The sequence below is a fragment of the Danio aesculapii genome, chromosome 5, assembly GCF_903798145.1.
Source record: "Danio aesculapii chromosome 5, fDanAes4.1, whole genome shotgun sequence".
Classification (NCBI taxonomy): Eukaryota; Metazoa; Chordata; class Actinopteri; order Cypriniformes; family Danionidae; genus Danio; species Danio aesculapii.
In genome coordinates this window covers 12,507,365-12,527,180 of record NC_079439.1, presented here as the reverse complement: position 1 = coordinate 12,527,180, position 19,816 = coordinate 12,507,365, and the positions used below count along the sequence as shown (strand labels likewise).

At 32.8% G+C, this 19,816-nt stretch overlaps 2 protein-coding genes across 2 annotated transcripts in view; both read left to right on the top strand.

The window, feature by feature from the left end:
- The window catches only part of lrrc74b (leucine rich repeat containing 74B), a 33,302-nt gene extending 30,003 nt beyond the window's left edge, over positions 1 to 3,299 (top strand). The window contains exons 7-10 of the mRNA XM_056456849.1: positions 1,394 to 1,509; positions 1,862 to 1,940; positions 2,843 to 2,938; positions 3,010 to 3,299. Coding sequence (XP_056312824.1) covers positions 1,394 to 1,509; positions 1,862 to 1,940; positions 2,843 to 2,938; positions 3,010 to 3,123 — 405 coding nt within the window. The 3' untranslated portion in view covers positions 3,124 to 3,299. The remainder of the gene's footprint in view (positions 1 to 1,393; positions 1,510 to 1,861; positions 1,941 to 2,842; positions 2,939 to 3,009) is intronic.
- A 2,142-nt stretch (positions 3,300 to 5,441) lies between these two features.
- Positions 5,442 to 19,451, top strand: nipsnap1 (nipsnap homolog 1 (C. elegans)). The gene is made up of 10 exons (XM_056456848.1): positions 5,442 to 5,591; positions 8,517 to 8,644; positions 10,788 to 10,833; positions 10,983 to 11,077; positions 12,788 to 12,858; positions 12,954 to 13,094; positions 13,183 to 13,214; positions 14,894 to 14,988; positions 15,903 to 15,986; positions 19,069 to 19,451. The coding sequence occupies exons 1-10, from the start codon at positions 5,512 to 5,514 to the stop codon at positions 19,131 to 19,133; spliced, it is 837 nt and encodes a 278-aa protein (XP_056312823.1). The 5' UTR covers positions 5,442 to 5,511; the 3' UTR covers positions 19,134 to 19,451.
- Positions 19,452 to 19,816: the final 365 nt, after the last annotated feature.

The window sequence follows — 19,816 nt, the reverse complement described above, 5'->3', positions numbered from 1 at the left end:
TATCATTTTTCGAGAGACACTCAAATATATCACGTGCAGTGTCTGCTATGCGATGTCTATAAATCATGTAAAACAATAAATCGCAAACTGAAATAAATATTATTTGATGATATGGTTTGGAATTTGATGTTTTATGATATTATTTACATTTTTTGCGATTATTCTGCATTTAATTAAGAATTTAGCAGGATTGCAAAGATTTAAAACTTTTTTTTTTATTTTGTGTGGGATTCAGCGATCACAGAATCGCGAAAAACTAGGGGGTCTGTAGAGGACTACATATTGATGCATAAAGACCATCTGCATGAGGATAAAGAATGAGTCTCCTCCAATTGGTCTTTTTTACTTTCTCTTTACTTTTACTCTTTACTTTACTCCTTTACTTTCGTGAATAAGGAAACTGTGTTGTACGCACTCAACTGAAGACATCCATTAGCCTACATATTTAATTTCATTTGTTAAGTGCAAAGATTCGTTTCAAAACTATTTCTTAATTCAGTTCTAATTCCCAGCAAACAAATAAATGAACAATAATAATGTAGTGTGGTAACTACATTAGTACAATAGTATTCTTATGTCCCATATGGTGATGTATACGTACCCAAAACCCGACAGATGGACAAATCTATGTTTTATTTAAAAATATATAAATATGCATATAATATATAATTCTACTAATAATAATAACATTATACCAATGCACATTGTGATGAATAAACTGAAAACAGCCCCCTTGAGGTGAAGAAGGCATGGGGGCAGTGGTTTTTAATTTATATGTAGAAAAAAATAATTTTTAATCCTTTAATTTTGTTCATATGTAAAGATATCTGTGTATTGTTGTACATCCTGTGTGTATTAAGCAATGTGTAAGCATTTGGACTCGCATAGGTGCATAACTAATGCACTCTGCGCTGGACTTTAGAGCAGCTTTTAGTTGGTCAATGGCGTGGTTTATTTCAGTTCCTCAAAATAGCAATGCGCCAACAATGTGCCTTAACACCTCCTTTTCAGACCAGCACACCCATGAGTCCACAAAGGGGTGTCAATGGATTTGCTATTTAAACAACGTAGCCGAAAACGTGAAAGTTACAGTTGCGCTGGTCTAAAAATAGCACCAAATTGCACCAAAAACATCTTGCGCCTTATTGTGCCGGGTGTATGATAGGGCCCTTAGACTGTGAATTGTATTTGTAAAAAGGTATAAAGAAATGTTGTGCATAGGATGTGATTTTATAATATTTATAATATAAAAATGAATACATTTAATAATAATTAATAATAAAATATAATAAAAAACGCATTTTGTAGAAAAAAAAGCATTTATTTTCTACTTATATATATAAATATATAATATTGATATATGTTGGCTTTGTTTTGTTTTGTTTTTTTTAAGGGAAATATCTTCTTACGGAGCGTGGATTTATCATACAATGGACTGGGCAAAGACGGAGCTGTAGCTTTAGAGGAAGCTCTCAAACAGAACAATACACTGGAGGATCTGAACATCAGGTACAGTCGTCACAGTACGGTTATTTATCACAACCACAAGCAGGTCATTCAAACTCATGAGTCAATGTTTTCAAGACGCCTGTTTTTTTTGTTTTTTTTTATATATATAAATGTGTACAAAGACAGTTGTCCTTGATTTATTGCTGTAATTATACAAACTGTTCAGTGTTTGTCTGCTGAATTAGTCTGGATGTTCACAATGCAGTTATTTGTGATTAATTTGCAGTGGCTAAATCAGCAAACACCACATTTAGCAAACCTTCAATACACTGACATCAAGAATAGAAGTGCACATTTATTTTTTCTGCCTAGAAAGCTTCAGTATTGTGTTTTTTTTTTTCTTTGTCTGCAGCAATAATCGCATACCGTTTGAAGGAGCCATCCATTTAGCGCTAGGCCTCAAAGTGAACACAACTCTACGAATTCTCAAAGTAAGGAAAATGTTAAAGCTGCTTCTGTTATGATGTAGAGTTAATGCAATGTAAAATATCCCTGTTTGTGTATGTAAAAGATTTGCAAAATCTGCAAAGTTTTAAAGATCAAAAAGCACCGTAAGAGCTAAAGTACGTCCAGTTGTAGTTCTTAGCCAAGTTCCCATTGGCTAAAAGGTCATCTATGATATATTATACCCATAGCACTGGAACTGCTTCACTGGATGTATCACTCCGCCTGTGGCATTTATCAAAGTGTGCGTCATGATGAAGATGATGAAGTGCGTCATCATTTTACAAATATACAATGGGTGACAGTTTTATATGACCACTACCGCCACATGTGGCACCACTGCGGTCCTAAGAGATTAAGAAAATGTTTTTAGGTGTAACAGCAGTTTGTAACTGTGCCACCAGGGGACACACAGGGACGGAATGCGAACAGAAATTACAGTAGCTGTAAAACCTGTGTGTAAACATATGCTGGATAAGTTGGCAGTTCATTCTGCTGTGGCGACCCCTGATTAATAAAGAGACTAAGTCAAAAAGAAAATGAATAAATGAATGAATGTTAATGGTTTATTTATAATTATACTATAGCTCAACCAATCACAACAGACCGGGCCAAAAAATCTTACCAATCAGAGCAGAGTAAGCTCTTAGAAAGGCGGGGTTTAGAGAGACTGTATTCTTGAACAGACTGTTTCAGACATTATAAGATGCTGCAATGGATACTATTGAAAATGTAAACAATAAAAACTAAAAACATGTAATACAGCATACTTGAGGGACTTTATGACTGAAACAGGTGGTTTTTGAACCTAAACCCTTTGAAAGAAGAGATTTATGTAATTTTTTTGTCTTTGTTATGACTAATTCTATTGGTTTCCGGTGTGATCCAGATGTCTAGGAATCCAATCCAGTCAGCCGGATGCTTCGCTATTCTGAAATCCGTTCAAGCTAACCCAGAATCTGCAGCTGAGCTCTTAGACTTTTCTGTGGGTGTTTCTTCCCCATTTCCCATCATATTTGTTAATTTTCTGAATTTCTAATATCAATTTTCTCGCAGGACATTTGTGTGGACCAAGAATTCGAGGATTTGTACAAAAGCACCAAAGAAGCCTTCCCAAGCCTCCAAGTAAAACACGGCGGGAAAATGAACGCTCCATTTAAAAAGAGCTGAGAGTTACTCAAAAAACACAATCTGGACACTCCATCGGTAATCATATATATACAGTTAAAGTCAAAATGATTAGCCCTCCTCTGATTTTTTTTTTCCCAAATGTTTAATAGAGCAAGGAATTTTTCACAGTATTTCCTATAATATTATTTCTTCTGGAGAAAGTATTAATTGTTTTATTTTGGCTAGAATAAAAGCAATTAAATAAACATTTTAAAACCCATTTTAAGCTCAATATTATTAGCCACCTTAGCAATATATTTTTTCCAATTGTCTACAGAAAAAACCACTGTTACACAATAATTTGTCTAATTACCCTAACGTGCCTAGTTAACCTAATTAAGCCTTTAAATGTCACTTTAAGCTAATACTAGTATCTTGAAAAATATCTAGTAAAATATTACGTACTGCCATCATGGCAAAGAGAAATCAGTTATTAAAATTAATTATTAAAATGAATTAAAATTAAATTGAAAAATTTTCTCTCCGTTAAACAGAAATTGGGGATCAAAAATATACAAGGAGGCTAATAATTCTGACTCCAACTATATATATATTTCTGAACTTGCGTAAAGCTGAGACTCTAAAGTGATCTGAATAGCTCCACACTCCTCCACATGGAAAATTGGATCAAGTCATTGTTGATGGATTGTGTTTTCTGGTGTTAAGCGAACAGTTTTTCAGTAGAAGGATGTTTCGATCAAGATTTGATGGCATTAGTGACTGTAGACTTTAAAACATAACTTGTGAAGCAATGATTTGTGTTTTAAAAAGATTAAACTGATATGTTTATATCTTCATAAGTTTTATCCATTTTAAATAGTTCTCTAATGATCATCAAAGTGGCGTCACGGTGGCACAGTGGGGAGCACAATGGCCTCATAGCAAGAAGGTCGCTGGTTCGAGCCTTGGCTGGGTCAGTTAGTATTTCTGTGTGGAGTTTGCATGTTCTCCCCGTGATCGCGTGGGTTTCCTCCCGGTGCTCCGATTTCCCCCACAGTCCATAGACATGCGATATAGGTTAATTGGGTTAGCTAAGTTGGCCGTAGTGTATGTGTGTGAATGGGTGTGTATGGATGTTTCCCAGTGATGGGTTGCAGCCAGAAGGGCTGCCGCTGCGTAAAACATATGATGGATAAATTGGTGGTTCATTCCGCTATGGCGACCCCTGATGAATAAAAAGGGACTAAGCCGAAAAGAAAATGAATGAATGAATATTTAAGGCCATTCATTTTAATAGACAAAATATTTTTATTTTATTTGCAACCTTTTTCCTATTGTATACTTTGTAGGCTATTCTGTTGTTGTAATTTCTTTTTCCTATGTAATACTGTTTGAACTGTATTCATTCACAATTAAGCTGCTCTGAATGAACAGATTTAGGAGTTTGTGGTCTGTATATACAGTTGAAATGAGTAGAATTAGCCCCCCTTTAAATTTTTTTCTTTTTTAAATATTTCCCAAATGATTTTTAACAGAGCAAGGAAATTTTCACAGTATGTCTGATAATATGTTTTCTTCTGGAGAAAGTCTTATTTGCTTTATTTGGGCTAGAATAAAAGCAGTTTAAAAAATTTTTAAGGTCAACATTATTAGCCCTTTTAAGTGATTTTTTCCCGATAATATACAGAACAAACCATCATTATACAATAACTTGCCTAATTACCTTAACCTGCCTAGTTAACCTAATTAACCTAGTTAAGCCTTTAAATGTTAGTTTAAACTGCATAGAAGTGTCTTGAAAAATATCTAGTAAAATATAATTTACTGTCATCATGGCAAAGATCAAATAAATCAGAGTTATTAAAACTATTGTTTTGAAATGTGTTGTACAAATCTGCTCTTCGTTAAACAGAAATTGGGGGGAAAAATAATAATTCTGCCTTAAACTGTATATATAAGAAATATGAATTTCCCCAAAATAAAAATACAAAAGGAAATACTGAGAAGAAAATGTCTTACTCTCTTAAACATCACCTGGGAAGTATTTGTAATATAGTTAAAATCTAAAAGGAGGGCTAATAATTTTGTCTTCAATTATATTTGGTTCATTGGGATACTTGACTTGGTCAGATTTCAATTATTAAAATAATATCATCACTCACTCATTTTCTCAGAACCCCTAAAATGGTATCAATCAACAAGACCAGCTTTATCTAGTTTAATCTCAAAGTGTGTTTCTTCTTTGTTTGTTTGGTGGTATTTTAATCATGTCAGCGGTCAACGCAACAGTTAATCATCGTGTTTAACTACTTTCTAAACTTTGGTGAATCAAAGAAGGAGCACATGTAGCTGAGGTCCAACAGTTCACGCGCGTCAAACATTAACTTTGAGGAGCAGGACTGGCGCAGCTTCATAAAGACGCAAAACTACAAACAACTGGCGACAATAATGGCGACCGCACGACCTCTGCAGATCCTCAACACACAGCAGCATTTCCTCAACAAGGTGCATGCAGCATGGCTGGCCAGGTAATGTCGAGTCGCTATACAGCTCTTCACATTCAGTCAGCAATAGTTGACAGTTTTGTTACAGTTCTGGTAAGAATATCTCAAAGTTTGTATATTATATAAAGTTCTCAATGTTGTTATTCATATTTTTATTTTTATTTAAACGTTGCTACATGCTTCAGAACGTTCTTAAACCTTTAAAAACGATATTATTTTGTTAGGCCTGTCACGATATCTATTTTTTGTTGCAAGACATGCACCAGATTATATTGCAGTAAACGATATTATTATCCTTTTAAGACAATTTTATACCACACATTATATAATTCTAGAATGACACTATAATAGCATCATAATGCTAGTACACTCTTCCAAAGAACTCATACTATTTTTATTAAGAATATTTCATTTAATTGTCATGTTAATTGTATTATGTCATTTTAATAATTTAATAATTAGGCATTGCAATCAGAATGTGAAAACATATAGCTTAAACAAAAAAATAATAATAAATGTTAACAAAAAGTGTGAGGTAAAAAGCAACAGAGGCTGCGATATCTGCTACCAGATGTACCAGTTGTCAGGCACCCACATGAAAATATACTAAGTCGATATATTGATTATTGTGACAGGCCTATTATTTATTTATTTATTTATTTATTTATTTATAGCAGATGTTTTTAACCATAACAATTTATATTGCACTTATTGATACTTATTTAAAAGATAATTCTACAATAGAAATGCCATATTCTCAATAAAAAAATGATGCATTAGGGCCAAAGCATATACTTTTAATTGCTAAATGATGATTAAATATTTAAAATAGCAAAAAAGGGTCAAATGTTCATAACCAACAAACAAAAAAATTATATGATCAATTTGTCATGACATAGGTTTTTAGGTCTTTGTAACTTATTAAACTAAGTTACTCACGTTCTAACTTAATTTTATAAGTAAACTGTTTTAAGTCAGTTTAACATAAAATAAGTTCAATGGACTCATAAGGTTAATTTGATTCAGCTTAAAAATTTAAGGCAACCAGGTTTTTTTTTTTTTACAGTGCAGGATGTTTTGACAATAGTTTGGTTAAAGTTCTAGCAAGAATATCTCAAATTTACTGCATGATATAATGTTTTTTAAAATGTCATTTAGGTTTAGCAGCCATTTGTCATTTATTTTTAATTTTATGAAAATGGTCATTCAATAAATTTATGTTGCATAAGATTATAAATTATAACCGTTAATACCAAAATTAACATTAGATAAAAATTTTTTCATCTAATCAAATTTTTTTATATCATTTTTGAAAAGTATTTTTAAGTTTTTCTTTTGATATTTAAATGTTACTAAATGATTCAGAACATTTATAAACATCTTTAAACATTTTTAAAAAAGAGTTTTCTTATTGTTGTATTTAAGCAGATGATTTTAACCATAAATATATATAGTACTTATTTGATTCTTATTTACAAGCTAATTTTACAATAGAAACATATTCATCAAAAAGACCCCATTTTCTCATTTAACCCTTTTGTGCTGTTGGGGATGTTTTCATCCAATCTGGGGTGATTTTAAATCTTAATTTGGCCATAACTTTTTTCTGTTTCAGCTAGCAGGATGATTTTTGGTGACAAATCTTATTTTGACACATATTTTGAGAAATTTGCTGTTTTACACCATATAATCAACAGTAAAAATTACAAACTTTACCTCTTCCCAACAAGGAAAGCCACCAACAATCAAGAATGCATGATTATATGGTGATCATAATGATTTTATGGTGCCATGGTTTTGCAGTCAAAAAATGTGGTTATATTGGAAGTCAGTGGGGCAAAACAGCCACCAATAGTAAATTAGGGAGAACAAATGAAGATCTTATACTGCACAAAATCTAACAAAGCATCAAAGCCAGTGTATACTAATCTTTTACATGTCCAAGACTGTGATAAATGGTTAAAAAAAATCCAGTCCACACCTACTTTTTATATTGAAAATACGTCATTGTGTGTTTTTTCTTCACCAAATCAGTGACATCATTTATGAATCTGGCAATTAATGTAATTCTCAATGCAATTTAATAGTTTTGATCAGGAATGAAGTTGATTAAAAGATTTATGCAAAAAATGTGAGGAAATGAATTACTGATGCATTTTTTACAGCAGTTTAATTCAGTGGATGTTTTCATCCCATGCATAACAAACGGGTAGTACATTTGAAGAGTGCACAAGGGTTAAAAGAAGTAAAGATTTGTCATTAAAATGTAGCTAAGTTACAATTAAATTATCATTAAACTATTTTTATTGAACAAAAAATATTGAGTTTCAATATTAAGTTATCGAGCTAATTTTGCAATATAAAAATATATTATAGACCAGGGATGTAAACAATAACAATGGTCCCAATGCATTTTCTGTTTTACATTTTTAATAACTATAGCTTCCGAGAATCCAAAATGGTCCACATATTAATAATGTATGATAGCTGTTTTAACATGAAGTTATGATTAAATCACATCTTGTTACAGTTATGAAAGTTTGATTACAAGCAGAAAATGTTCATGGGCCAGTGACTTGACCACATTGAAATGGTCCTTATTCTCAATTTAAAAAAGTCAAAATTTGTCATCAAAATGTACCTTAGTTACAGTTAAATTATCATTAAAAAACTATTTTTATTGAACATAAAATGTCAGGTTTTATGGCAAACAAAATATGCATCTCATTTGTACATTCATATTTGACCTACATAAACTGTGAACTGTTGGTGGAGGCTTGGTAGGCTATAAAAGTTAATATTAAGTCATTAAAACTGTGTGCTTAATAATTATTTAAAATGCCGCTGCTCAAAATGTCACATCATTCAAATTGCTTTTATTATAATGTGTGCATTGCAGCTTGTGATGTATCTTTTACAAATGAGACAGTTTTGCTTGTGAATCCTCAGAGGTTTTGCGAATAAAAGTGACGAAGGCTGGTTGAGTTCCATGTTTGCACACAAAGTGGATGCCAGGAAAGATGCCCACTCCAATCTGCTCTCCAAGAAAGAAACCAGCAACCTCTACAAGATTCAATGTGAGCCATTCTATCTAAAAAACCTCGACTGTTTAGGCCTTGGGAGAAATTGTGCATGTAATGTATCTGATAGGAATTGCTAAAAATATTCCCTCGCAATGAATGATGCTCTTATTCTCTAATTGCTTTAATAAATCAAGCTCCAAAGTGTTTGCTTGTAGAAATCTATTGATATCAAGAGAATCGGCCATGCACGTGGAGATGTGTAAGGAAAATTGGGTTAAGAAAAATAAGAGCGATATTTCATAAAATGCTTGATTTGTGTGATGAAATCCTAATGGATTTCTGTGCATTCAAAATGTTTACCACACTGGAATAGCTTGAAGAAACAGTAGTTTTATCCATACAGAAATCTGATGTGGCATGACAAAATATGCAAATTACATTCATATTTGGATTTCACATATATAAAACTTATGTAATAAGACAAAATATTGCAAAAATGGCCATCTACATATAAAATATATGTTTTTTCAACCATTAATATATATATATATATATATATATATATATATATATATATATATATATATATATATATATATATATATATATATATATATATGCATGCCAATCACTTGGGAGCAACTCAATGCATTTAGGCATGTAGGCATGGTCATAGAATCATAGAAAGGTGATTTAAGTGACTTTGAACGTGGCATGGTTGTTGGTGACAGACGGGCTGGTCTGAGTATTTCAGAAACTGCTGATCTACTGGGATTTTCCCACACAACCATCTCTAGTGTTTACAGAGAATCGTATGAAAAAGAGAAGATATCCAGTGAGCGGCAGTTCTGTCGGCGCAAATGCCTTGTTAATGTCAGAGGAGAATGGCCAGACTGACTCCAGCTGATATAAAGGCAACAGTAACTCAAATAACCACTCGTTACAACCGAGGTCTGCAGAAGAGCCTCTTTGAACACACAACACAACCAACCTTGAGGCGGATGGGCTACAGCAGCAGAAGACCACACCGGGTGCCACTCCTGTCAGCTAAGAACAGGAAACTGAGGCTACAATTCACACAGGCTCACCAAAATTGGACAATAGAAGATTGGAAAAACGTTGCCTGGTCTGATGAGTCACGATTTCTGCTACGACATTTGGATGGTAGAGTCAGACTTTAGCATCAACAACATGCAAGCATAGCTCCATCTTGCCTTGTACAGTATCAGTGGTTCATGCTGGTGGTGGTGGTGTAATGGTGTGGAGGATATTTTCTTGGCAATTGTCAATGCCACAGCCTACATTGTTGTATTTTTGCTGAGCATGTCCATCCCTTTTTGACCACAGTGTACCCATCTTCTAATGGCTACTTCCAACAGGATAACACAGCATGTCATAAAGCGCAAATAATCTCAGACTGGTTTCTTGAACATGACAATGAGTTCACTGTACTCAAATGGCCTCCACAGTCACCAGATTTCTATTCAATAGAGCACCTTTGGGATGTGGTGGAATGGGAGATTCGCATCAAATATGTACAGCCGACAAATCTGCTGCAACTGCGTGATGCTATCATGTTAATATGGACCAAAATCTCTGAGGAAGGTTTCCAGTACCTTGTTGAATCTACGCCACGAAGGATTAAGGCAGTTCTGAAGGCAAAAGAGGGCCCAGCCCGGTACTAGTAAGGTGTACCTAATAAAGTGGCCGGTGAGCATATACATATGTATGTATGTATGTAAACGGCCATTTTTGGCAATATTTTTAAATACGTGTTGCATTAATGATTATAAGTTATATTCATTATTACAGAAATTACCGTTAGATTAAGATTATTAAGTGCTTCAGGAGTTTATTTCATGTTAATTGGATGTAGTAATGTTAACAAATGGTACCTGACTGTAAAGTGTTATTAAAAAAACTAATAAAAATGAGCTAAAATTAAAGCAAAATTTGGCAAAGCTACAAATGAACATACAAATAAACTACTAATTTCAGTGTAAAAACTGGGAAAAAAGGTGAAATATAAAAATTAATCGAAACTTTTAATGAAAACCCACTAAAGTGATTTAAATCAATTAATCACAAGGGATTTCAAAATGTTTAGTACAATGCATTATCTCAAATATCTGTAACAAATTTATATTTTGACACTGAAAGTTACTAAATAATTAACTTTTTTTACTTTATTTTTTAGTTCACAATGTCAAGCCTGAGTATATGGAGGAATACAACAAACTATCGTAAGCTCCTTTTTATCGTTCTATGTTACGCCCAACAGATATCCCTAGATTAAAATTAATATACAAGGGATGTAACAAATATATTAATATTATTTTTTTTATTTACATTTAAAGCATGTTTAAATGAATTGTTTTGTGTCTAATTTGAGGGACGAGGTGCAGAAGGAGCTCCATCATGATCCAGATTATCCCTGTGAAGTTGTAGGAAGCTGGAACACATGGTACGGTGAACAGGATCAGGCAGGTCAGATCAAAACTAAAATATTTTGCTATTTTCTCCTATGTTACCAGTCTATATCTTATTACATAGCTATGTATTTTTATATCATTTTATTACATTACCTGTTCATTGATTTGATCATTTATTCCACTCGCTTTTGTGTCGTAGATATGACACAATACCAACAAAAACGTGATTTAAAAATGATTTTGGTATTAATGAAATAAAAGTTTCCTGTTAAACCCAGGCGTTTATCTGATCCGAACTACAGTAAAACAATAACACGGTGGAGAATTATTAGAGGTCTTTACTTAAGTTGCAGCAAAAACTCTAATTGTAATAAAAAAACTACAAGAATTCAAAGACATGTGCTGTACTGTAGGCGAATTGGGTAAGCTAAATTGGCCATAGCGTATGTCTGTGATTGGGTATTTCCCAGTGATAAGTTGCAGCTGAAAGGGCATCCGCTGTGTAAAACATATGCTGGATAAGTTGGCGGTTCATTCTGCTGTGGCGACCTCAAATTAATAAAGGGGCTAAGCCGAAAAGAAAATGAATGAATGAATTTATTAATTATTCCAAATTTTTAAATAAGATACAAATACAGAGATACTGTGCTATTATTCATTCATTCATTTCCTTTTCAGCTTAATCACTTTATTAATCAGGGGTCACCACAGCGGAATGAACCGTCGACTTATCCAGCATATGTTTTATGCAGCGCATGCCCTTCCAGCTGCAACCCATCACTGGGAAAGTTGTTATTATTATTATTATTATTATTATTATTATTATTATTATTATTAGAATTTATGTCTTTACTTACTTTAAATATAACATGAATAATTTTTAAATATACATTATTAAATATTATTTTAAATACTAATACTAAAAATATAATTGATTCCTGTAATGTGAAGCTGTGTTAACAGCAGCCGTTGTTGCTGCTGCTGCAAAGAAATAAAAAAAAATATATATATTATTATTTATTTATATTTACAGATCCAAATTAATATGCTAGGAAAACATTAAATACAATTTTAATAACCAGGAAAAATCAGGAGAAAAATAAAAAATACAAAATCCTATTTTTGTTGTTGCGATAACTCATTAGAATTTAAATGTATTATATATATTTTTTTAAATGGACAAGATGTAACTATTTAATAATAAAATATATAAGTTTATATGCGGCACAGCAAGAAGGTCGCTGGTTCAGTTGGCATTTCTGTGTGGAGTTTGCATGTTCTCCCAGTGTTGGTGTGGGTTTCCTCCAGGTGCTCCGGTTTCCCCTACAAGTCCAAAGACATGCGCTGTAGAATTGAATAAGCTAAATTGGCCGTAGTGTATGTGTGTGAATGCGAGAGTGTATGGGTGTTTTTCAGTACTGGGTTGAAGCTAGAAGGGTATCCGCTGCGTAGAACACATGCCGGATAAGTTGGTGGTTCATTCCGTTGTGGCGACCCCTGATGAATGAAGGGACTAAGCCAAAAAGAAAATGAATGAATGAGAAATAGACAAAAATACAAATTTTGATGAACTGAACATTAAAAATATAGAAAGCATTTGAAATGTTTTGTAACATACATAAAATCAATTAATAACATTTTTTGCTGAATAAAGAGATTGATTTCTATTAAGCAAATACAAAGTCTTTCTGCCACTAAACATGAAACTTTGTAGGTTTGTTAAAATTGCAGTACTAGAGTGACACATGCTGGTTTGTATTTGCAGTGCATCTGTGGAGATACTCTGGAGGTTATCCTGCTCTGACCGAGTGTTTGCGCAAACTAAACCTCAACACGGTATTGAACACATCTGTCTGCCACTACTATTTAGATGCAAGTCTGCCAGAATCCTTACAGTATAGTGTGTCCTTCATTCAGTGTTTCCTCTCCAGGCGTATCTTGCGTTTCGAAAAGAGAGGAGCAAAATGTTACTCTCCAGACGGAACCAGCTTCTTTTGGAGTTTAGTTTCTGGAATGAACTTGTGCCCAGAAGCGGCTCCAACATTTATGAACTCAGATCATATCAGCTACTGGTAAAAAACATTTCATTTCATTGTTGTACTTTACAATGTATTGAATTTGAATTTTTCTGATTTGTTTGTTGTGAATTTCTCAATAAAGCCTGGGACGATGATCGAATGGGGAAATCATTGGTAAGTTTGTGTATTATTCATATAATTTAGCATAAAGATGTTGACTTTTGATAATTCCCTGGAATTTTTAGGTTTATTAGATGTTAATATTTGTGTTCACACTTTACAATAAGGTTCCATTTGTTAATATTGGTCAATGTGTTTACTAGCATGAACTAAGAATAAACAATACTTGTAGAGCATTTTTAAATCATAGTTCAACATTTACTAATGCATTATTAAAATCTTACTCTGCCTGCGAGTTAACATGAACTAACAATAAACAACTTTATTTTCATTAACTTACGTTAACAAAGATGAATAAATAGTTTAATATAAGTATTATTCATTGTTAAACTAGTGGAACTTTATTGTAAAGTGTTACCATGTTTGTTTTATCCAACACGATCTCACAGCAATTCGTAGCTTTTTAATTTAGTGGCTAATTCGTATGAATTTGTATGATCTCATTCATACAATTTGGTAAGATTTGCTAATCTTCCATTGACGGTTGGGTTTAGGGAAGGGCTTGGGTGCCACGCCTCCTTTTTAAAATTGCACATTTTCATTCGAATTAGCCATTAAACTGACAGAAAGTAAAATAGTAGTGTTTTCTCGTGAGATCAGGCCGGTTTTATCATATACAGATGTGCTAAAATTTTTACAAAACTGGGCAGAATAACATTTTTTTTGAAAATTAGGGTTATTCCAGTCCTGATCTTATAAGTAAACGTAACTATTTATAAAAGGTGCTAATTCATACATTTATGCTATTTCATTAGATTAAAAAAATGAAATCAGAGAATAAGGGAAAAAGTATTATTTACAAAAAGGACAGTGCGAAGAGACGCTCTTTTCCACTCTATATGCACCAGACACTTTCTTATAAACACTCCATGTTTGCTTAAATTCAATAATCATTGGAGGATGAGCAAACCATACTAAAGTGTACAAATGAGATCATACAAATTCATATGAAGCAGCCACTAAATCGAAAAAAGCTTAGATAGTAGTTTGATTAGTAGTTTAGATAGTAAATCGTGTTGGTTATTGCAACAAATATTAATTTCCTAACTCTCCTGAAGTGAAAAGCATTGTTACTGTGTTGTCTAAAACTGAATATGAACATGTCTGAAATGAAAAACAAATGCTCTAAATGACATAATTTGTATCTTAAGTCTTAAAATTAATAGTTTTTCGGAATAAAACAAAAATTAGGTTTTACTTAAACACAGAACCCAATTTTTTTATTGGGTTTACTAAATGATTTTAAAGTAAGTGGTTGCAAACAGTGGCGCTGTCACCTCACAGCAAGGTGGTCGCTGGTTCGAGCCCCAGCTGGGTCAGTTGGCATTTTCGTGTGGATTTTTGCAATTGGCCGTAGTATATGAGAGTAAAACATATGCTGAATAAGTGGCGGTTTATTCAGCTGTGGCGACCCCTGATTAATAAAGGGACTAAGCCGAAAAGAAAATGAATGAATGAATGAATGGTTGCAGACAATTTATACAGGCTGAATTTAAACAAACAAATTATATGTAGTAATGTTCCACTGAATTTGTTGGTTTAAATTCAGCTTATATAATATGTTTGCAATGAAGAATTTTTCTGTGTATTAAGCGTAAATACAGACAGCTGTATAATATGTGATATTCTATTTCTATACCACTTTGTTGCACATTTAACTCTTGATGTTTCAGGGCTCGAGCGATTAAATACCGTCAAGAAAACAATGAAGCGGTGGGCGGCTTCTTCACACAGATTGGAGATTTGTATGTAGTGCATCATTTATGGGGTAAGAACATTGTTTTCGGCACTTTTACATCTTCATTTCTTTAGTTCATTCTCTTCCTCAGGCCATTCAAGATATAGGTGACTTGATTTCTTCTGTAGAACATTCAAGTAGATTTTTAGCTGAAACTGTGAGTTTTGGTAAAGTACATACAGTAAAATGGTATCCACCAGCTGCAAGATTTCTAGAGACAGGAAAACCCACACAAATGACGAAACAAAATAAATACTTGATGATACATTGAAGAATTATGAAGGGAAACTATCAATCACAATAGTCTAGACTGCGAGCTTCCTGTCACATAAAACATATAATGACAGATAATTACAAACATTTCAGTTTCTTGCACATACTGATCAGTGTACAGCAGGGGTCACCAAACTTATTCCTGGAGGGCCGGTGTCCTGCAGATTTTAGCTCCAACCCTAATCAAACACACCTGAATGAGCTAATCAAGGTCTTACTAGGTATACTTGAAACACCCAGCCAGGTGTGTTGAGGCAAGTTGGAGCTAAACCCTGCATTTTAAAAAATAGCTACGACTTTTGAAAACAAAGTTAGCATTTTAATCCAACTGTACTGAAACAAAACACTAGCATTTCCACACTAAAGCAGATTCTTTAGCGTTTTTAAAATGCTCCATTGTCACAGGTCAAAGATGATGTGGATGCCAGGCCTAACCATAAAAAAAATGAGTATTTTAAAATGAAAACTAATGTAAATGGCAATTTTGACTTACATTTTATAAATAATCAAGGAGCACGATTTCAGCTGAAAATCTTTTTTAATGGTATACTGAAGAAAAAGTCATCTATGAATTTGTGAATGGTCTGAAGGTGAGTTAAAGTAAGAGGAAATGTTCATTTTTCTGTGAATTTCCTCTTTAAAAAGCGGAACACATCTCTGATTTGTTTTAGCTTATAAAGACCTGCAGTCCAGAGAAGAGACCAGAAAGGCTGCATGGGAAAAGGAGGGCTGGGACGTCAGTGTGCACTATACAAGTGAGTGAGAGTGAAAACGAGAGGATATTTGAGGAAAAAAAATATATATTAGCATTCCTGATATATTTTAATTCTTTTATATTGTTTCCCCCAAATTTCTGTTTTAACGGAAAGACTTTTTTCCAACACATTTCTAAACACAATAGTTTAAATAAATTAAATACATTTCTAATAACTGATTTCTTTTATCTTTGCCATGATGACAGTATATAATATTTACCAGATATTTTTCAAGAGTATTCAGCTTAAAGTGACATTTAAAGGCTCAACTAGGTTAATTAGGGAAGTTAGGGTAACTGAGCAAATCATTGTATAATAGTGGTTTGTTCTATAGACCATTGAGTATGTTTACATGGAAATTAATAATCTGATTATAATGCCATTAAAACAAAACTTTGATTAAGAGTCTACTATGTAAACAGCTATTTTTGATTAACTTAATCAGACTAAAATCGTAATGGAACTAAACAGAAATGGATTTAAGACATGTGGAGTATGCTGATTTTAGTCGTATTATTGAAGTGCAGTACACACATGTAAACACCGCAATCAAACTGTTGCCGTCATGTAGGATTTTCACCGCAAAACCAGTGAAGGTCAGTCACTAGAGGACAGTTAGTAAATACACAAATCCAATTTGTAAATTCAAAACACAATACAAAAATGCACAAACATATTTCGTAACTACACAAATGCAAGTCATATTCCACACACGATTCATAAATACACAAATCCAATTCATTAGTTCAGAACACGATTCAAAAATACACAAGGCCATTTTGTAAATTGAAAACACGATTCATAAATACACAAATCTAATTCATATTCATAACACAATTCATAAATACACAAATCAGTTCATAAATTCAAAACACAATTATTAAATACACAAATTCAGTTTGTAAATTTAAAACACGATTCATAAATACACAAGTCCAATTCGTAAATACAAAACAATCAAATTCATTTGGCGAAAATATTTATGATTTTTACAAATTGCGTGTTGTATTTATGAGTTGTGTTTTGAATTTACAAATTGGTTTTTGTTAATGTGAATTGTGCTATGCATACATGAAATTTATATTGTAAATGTATTATTTTTGAGACTGATCTGGCTCCACACAATGGGCCACAGTTTTTAATTTAAAACTTTCACAGATTTCATTTTTTTGCTAAAGATACAGTGCTCAGCATAATTGGGTACTTCCCATTTTGAAAATGAATATTTTTATCCATTTCTCAGTGAATATAGGCAATGTATTTTGGTGCATTTACAGTTTTTTTCCAACTGCATACACACAAAATCTTTTCTTGTCACACGATTTCTGAAACATCTCACTCAAACTGCAAATCCATACCTCAAATCTCCCAACCAGAGGCTGTTTCTCAGCCTTGAACTCAGTTTTCAATTGCATAAAACACTTTTTTCAAAATACTACACACAACTCTCTTGGGTTTTCCACCCATCCACAATTTGTAGTTTTGTACCAACCCCATTTCTCCTTTTCTAAATCCTAAATTCCTCTAAAAAATAATTGAGGAATTCTTCTGAGCGTAGCACTGTAAAATGTATGATGACCAACCCTATGCCCACATGATGCTTTTTCGGGCAATGGATGCTTCTTCCACCCCCCGAGACTCCCTTCACACACAATTGTGTTCTTTACTGTATTCTAAAGAATATACTTTTGCTTTAAATATGATTTAATTAAAAAAAAAATTTTATACATTTTTCCATACAGTATGTTTGTTTTTTAAACTATAAACTCCAACAATGTTTGAGACCTAAAACATATTTTCTGTTTCTTTATGTGATTGGTGTTTACCTTTTCCCCCTCTCAGCAGATTACGGTCACTGTAAAACATTGTATTGAAATGTAGATATTACCCTAAAGAGCAAGAGCTTTAGAACAACAGTGTTTACATAGTTTATCCAAACATTTACTGTTATAAAAGACATGTTTGCCATGTGATGCTAATGCTTCATTCTGACGTGCGTTTTTTGCATTTTGCATTTTCTGTGTGCAGTTTTGGGAATTATGTGTAGAGGTGCCACTGTTTTGAAAACGTGTGTAAGCAGTTGGAAAAAACTGTAAACAAAACAGATTTATTAAACAGATACATTTATTAAAATAATATTTTATTCACCAAATATATTTAGAAATTATAAGATAATACAAATAAAATCAAGCAAAAGAAAACAAAATTTCAACCAAATTTTTCTTTTTTTGCTTCTTTTGATTTTCCTCTTTTTAAAATTTGTATTTAATATTTTTCTCTAGCATATAAATTTGGATGAACTAGTTTTAAATAAGCTCCAGATTTGGGTTTAGTACTGACTAATCTAATGTATATGCACAAATATAATATTGTATAGCTTCTTATTAAAAAGAGAGATTTGTGAGGGGTGTACTTATATATGCGGAGCACTGTAGATGATGTAATAAACTTGTATTTAAAAAATAAGTATTATTTCATATTTCTTTATTCTAAATGTTTAGGAAATGTTTTTTTTTTTGTACATCAAAAGTATGGTTATGATGACCACATGATGAGCTGATCCAGCTAAAAATAGTGCCTAAAATCTCACTAAAATGCAGTATTTAAATCTCATAATTAAATAGAAAATGAGGCGAATAACTGCAAAAATGTCCACTTTTTAAGAAAAAGAAGCACCCTTTTGTATTTTTCATGACACAAATGCAGCCTTTTAAAAAAATATCATTTAAAAAAATCTTATTCCTGCTTTTTTGTTATCCAACCATAAAGGTTCAATCAAAATGTTTTGTTTGTAAACGCCGCCATCTGCTGTATTTCAGTGGAACTGTTCATATACACATACAACAAGAGGGGTCTGGATGCAGACCTAGTGCATGTGCAATCTGAGCTGCATCCAATGCTTTTTAATGCCCACATCTAACCCCACCCCTAACCCTACCCCTCACAGTGACATCACTAGCTCCACTAAGTGCATTGTGTCTGACATTAGATATGCAATCTTAGCTTGCATCATCAAGACTGCATCCAGATACTACCGGCATACAACGCTTAACACATATTTGTTCATTTCTATTTTTATCAGTGCCTCTAATCCAAAAGATGGAGTCGAGGATTATGATCCCCATGGTACATTCACCTCTGCAGTAAAATCAGCCGCCTGTGAAGTAACAAACACAGTTCAGATGTGCTGTGGTGAATTTACTCAGACTGATGATCAAGGCCTTCAGATCCTCTTACAGGTGGAACTAAACTTTCCAGAAGCCAGAGAAGAAACCCTGCAATGACAGCCCAGTGCCTTGTACAATATACATACAGTTATAGGAAAATATTAAAGAGACACTTGAAAATGATTTATAGTTTGAGTTATACAGCATGTGTTTGAGTAAAACTGTATTTTAGATGTATTATGTAAACTACTGTTAAATTTTTTCCATATAAAATAAATAAATGTCAACATTTAGAGAATTTTAATTATTCATTTTTAATAATAACAAAAAGTTTCTCATAAAAGTATATATACAGTATTTATACTCTTTTATAAACAGTTGAGGTCAGAATTTTATTAGTTCCCCTGATTATTTTTTCTGTTTAACGGAGAGAAGATTTTTTTCAACACATTTCTACACATAATAGTTTTAATAACTCATTTCCAACTGATTTATTTTATCTTTGTCATGATGACAGTACATAATATTTGACTAAATATTTTGATACACTTCTATACAGCTTAAAGTTACATTTGAAGGCTTAACTAGGTTAATTAGGTTAGCTAGGCCGGTTATGGTAATTAGGCAAGTTATTGTATAATGATGGTTTGTTCTGTAGACTAT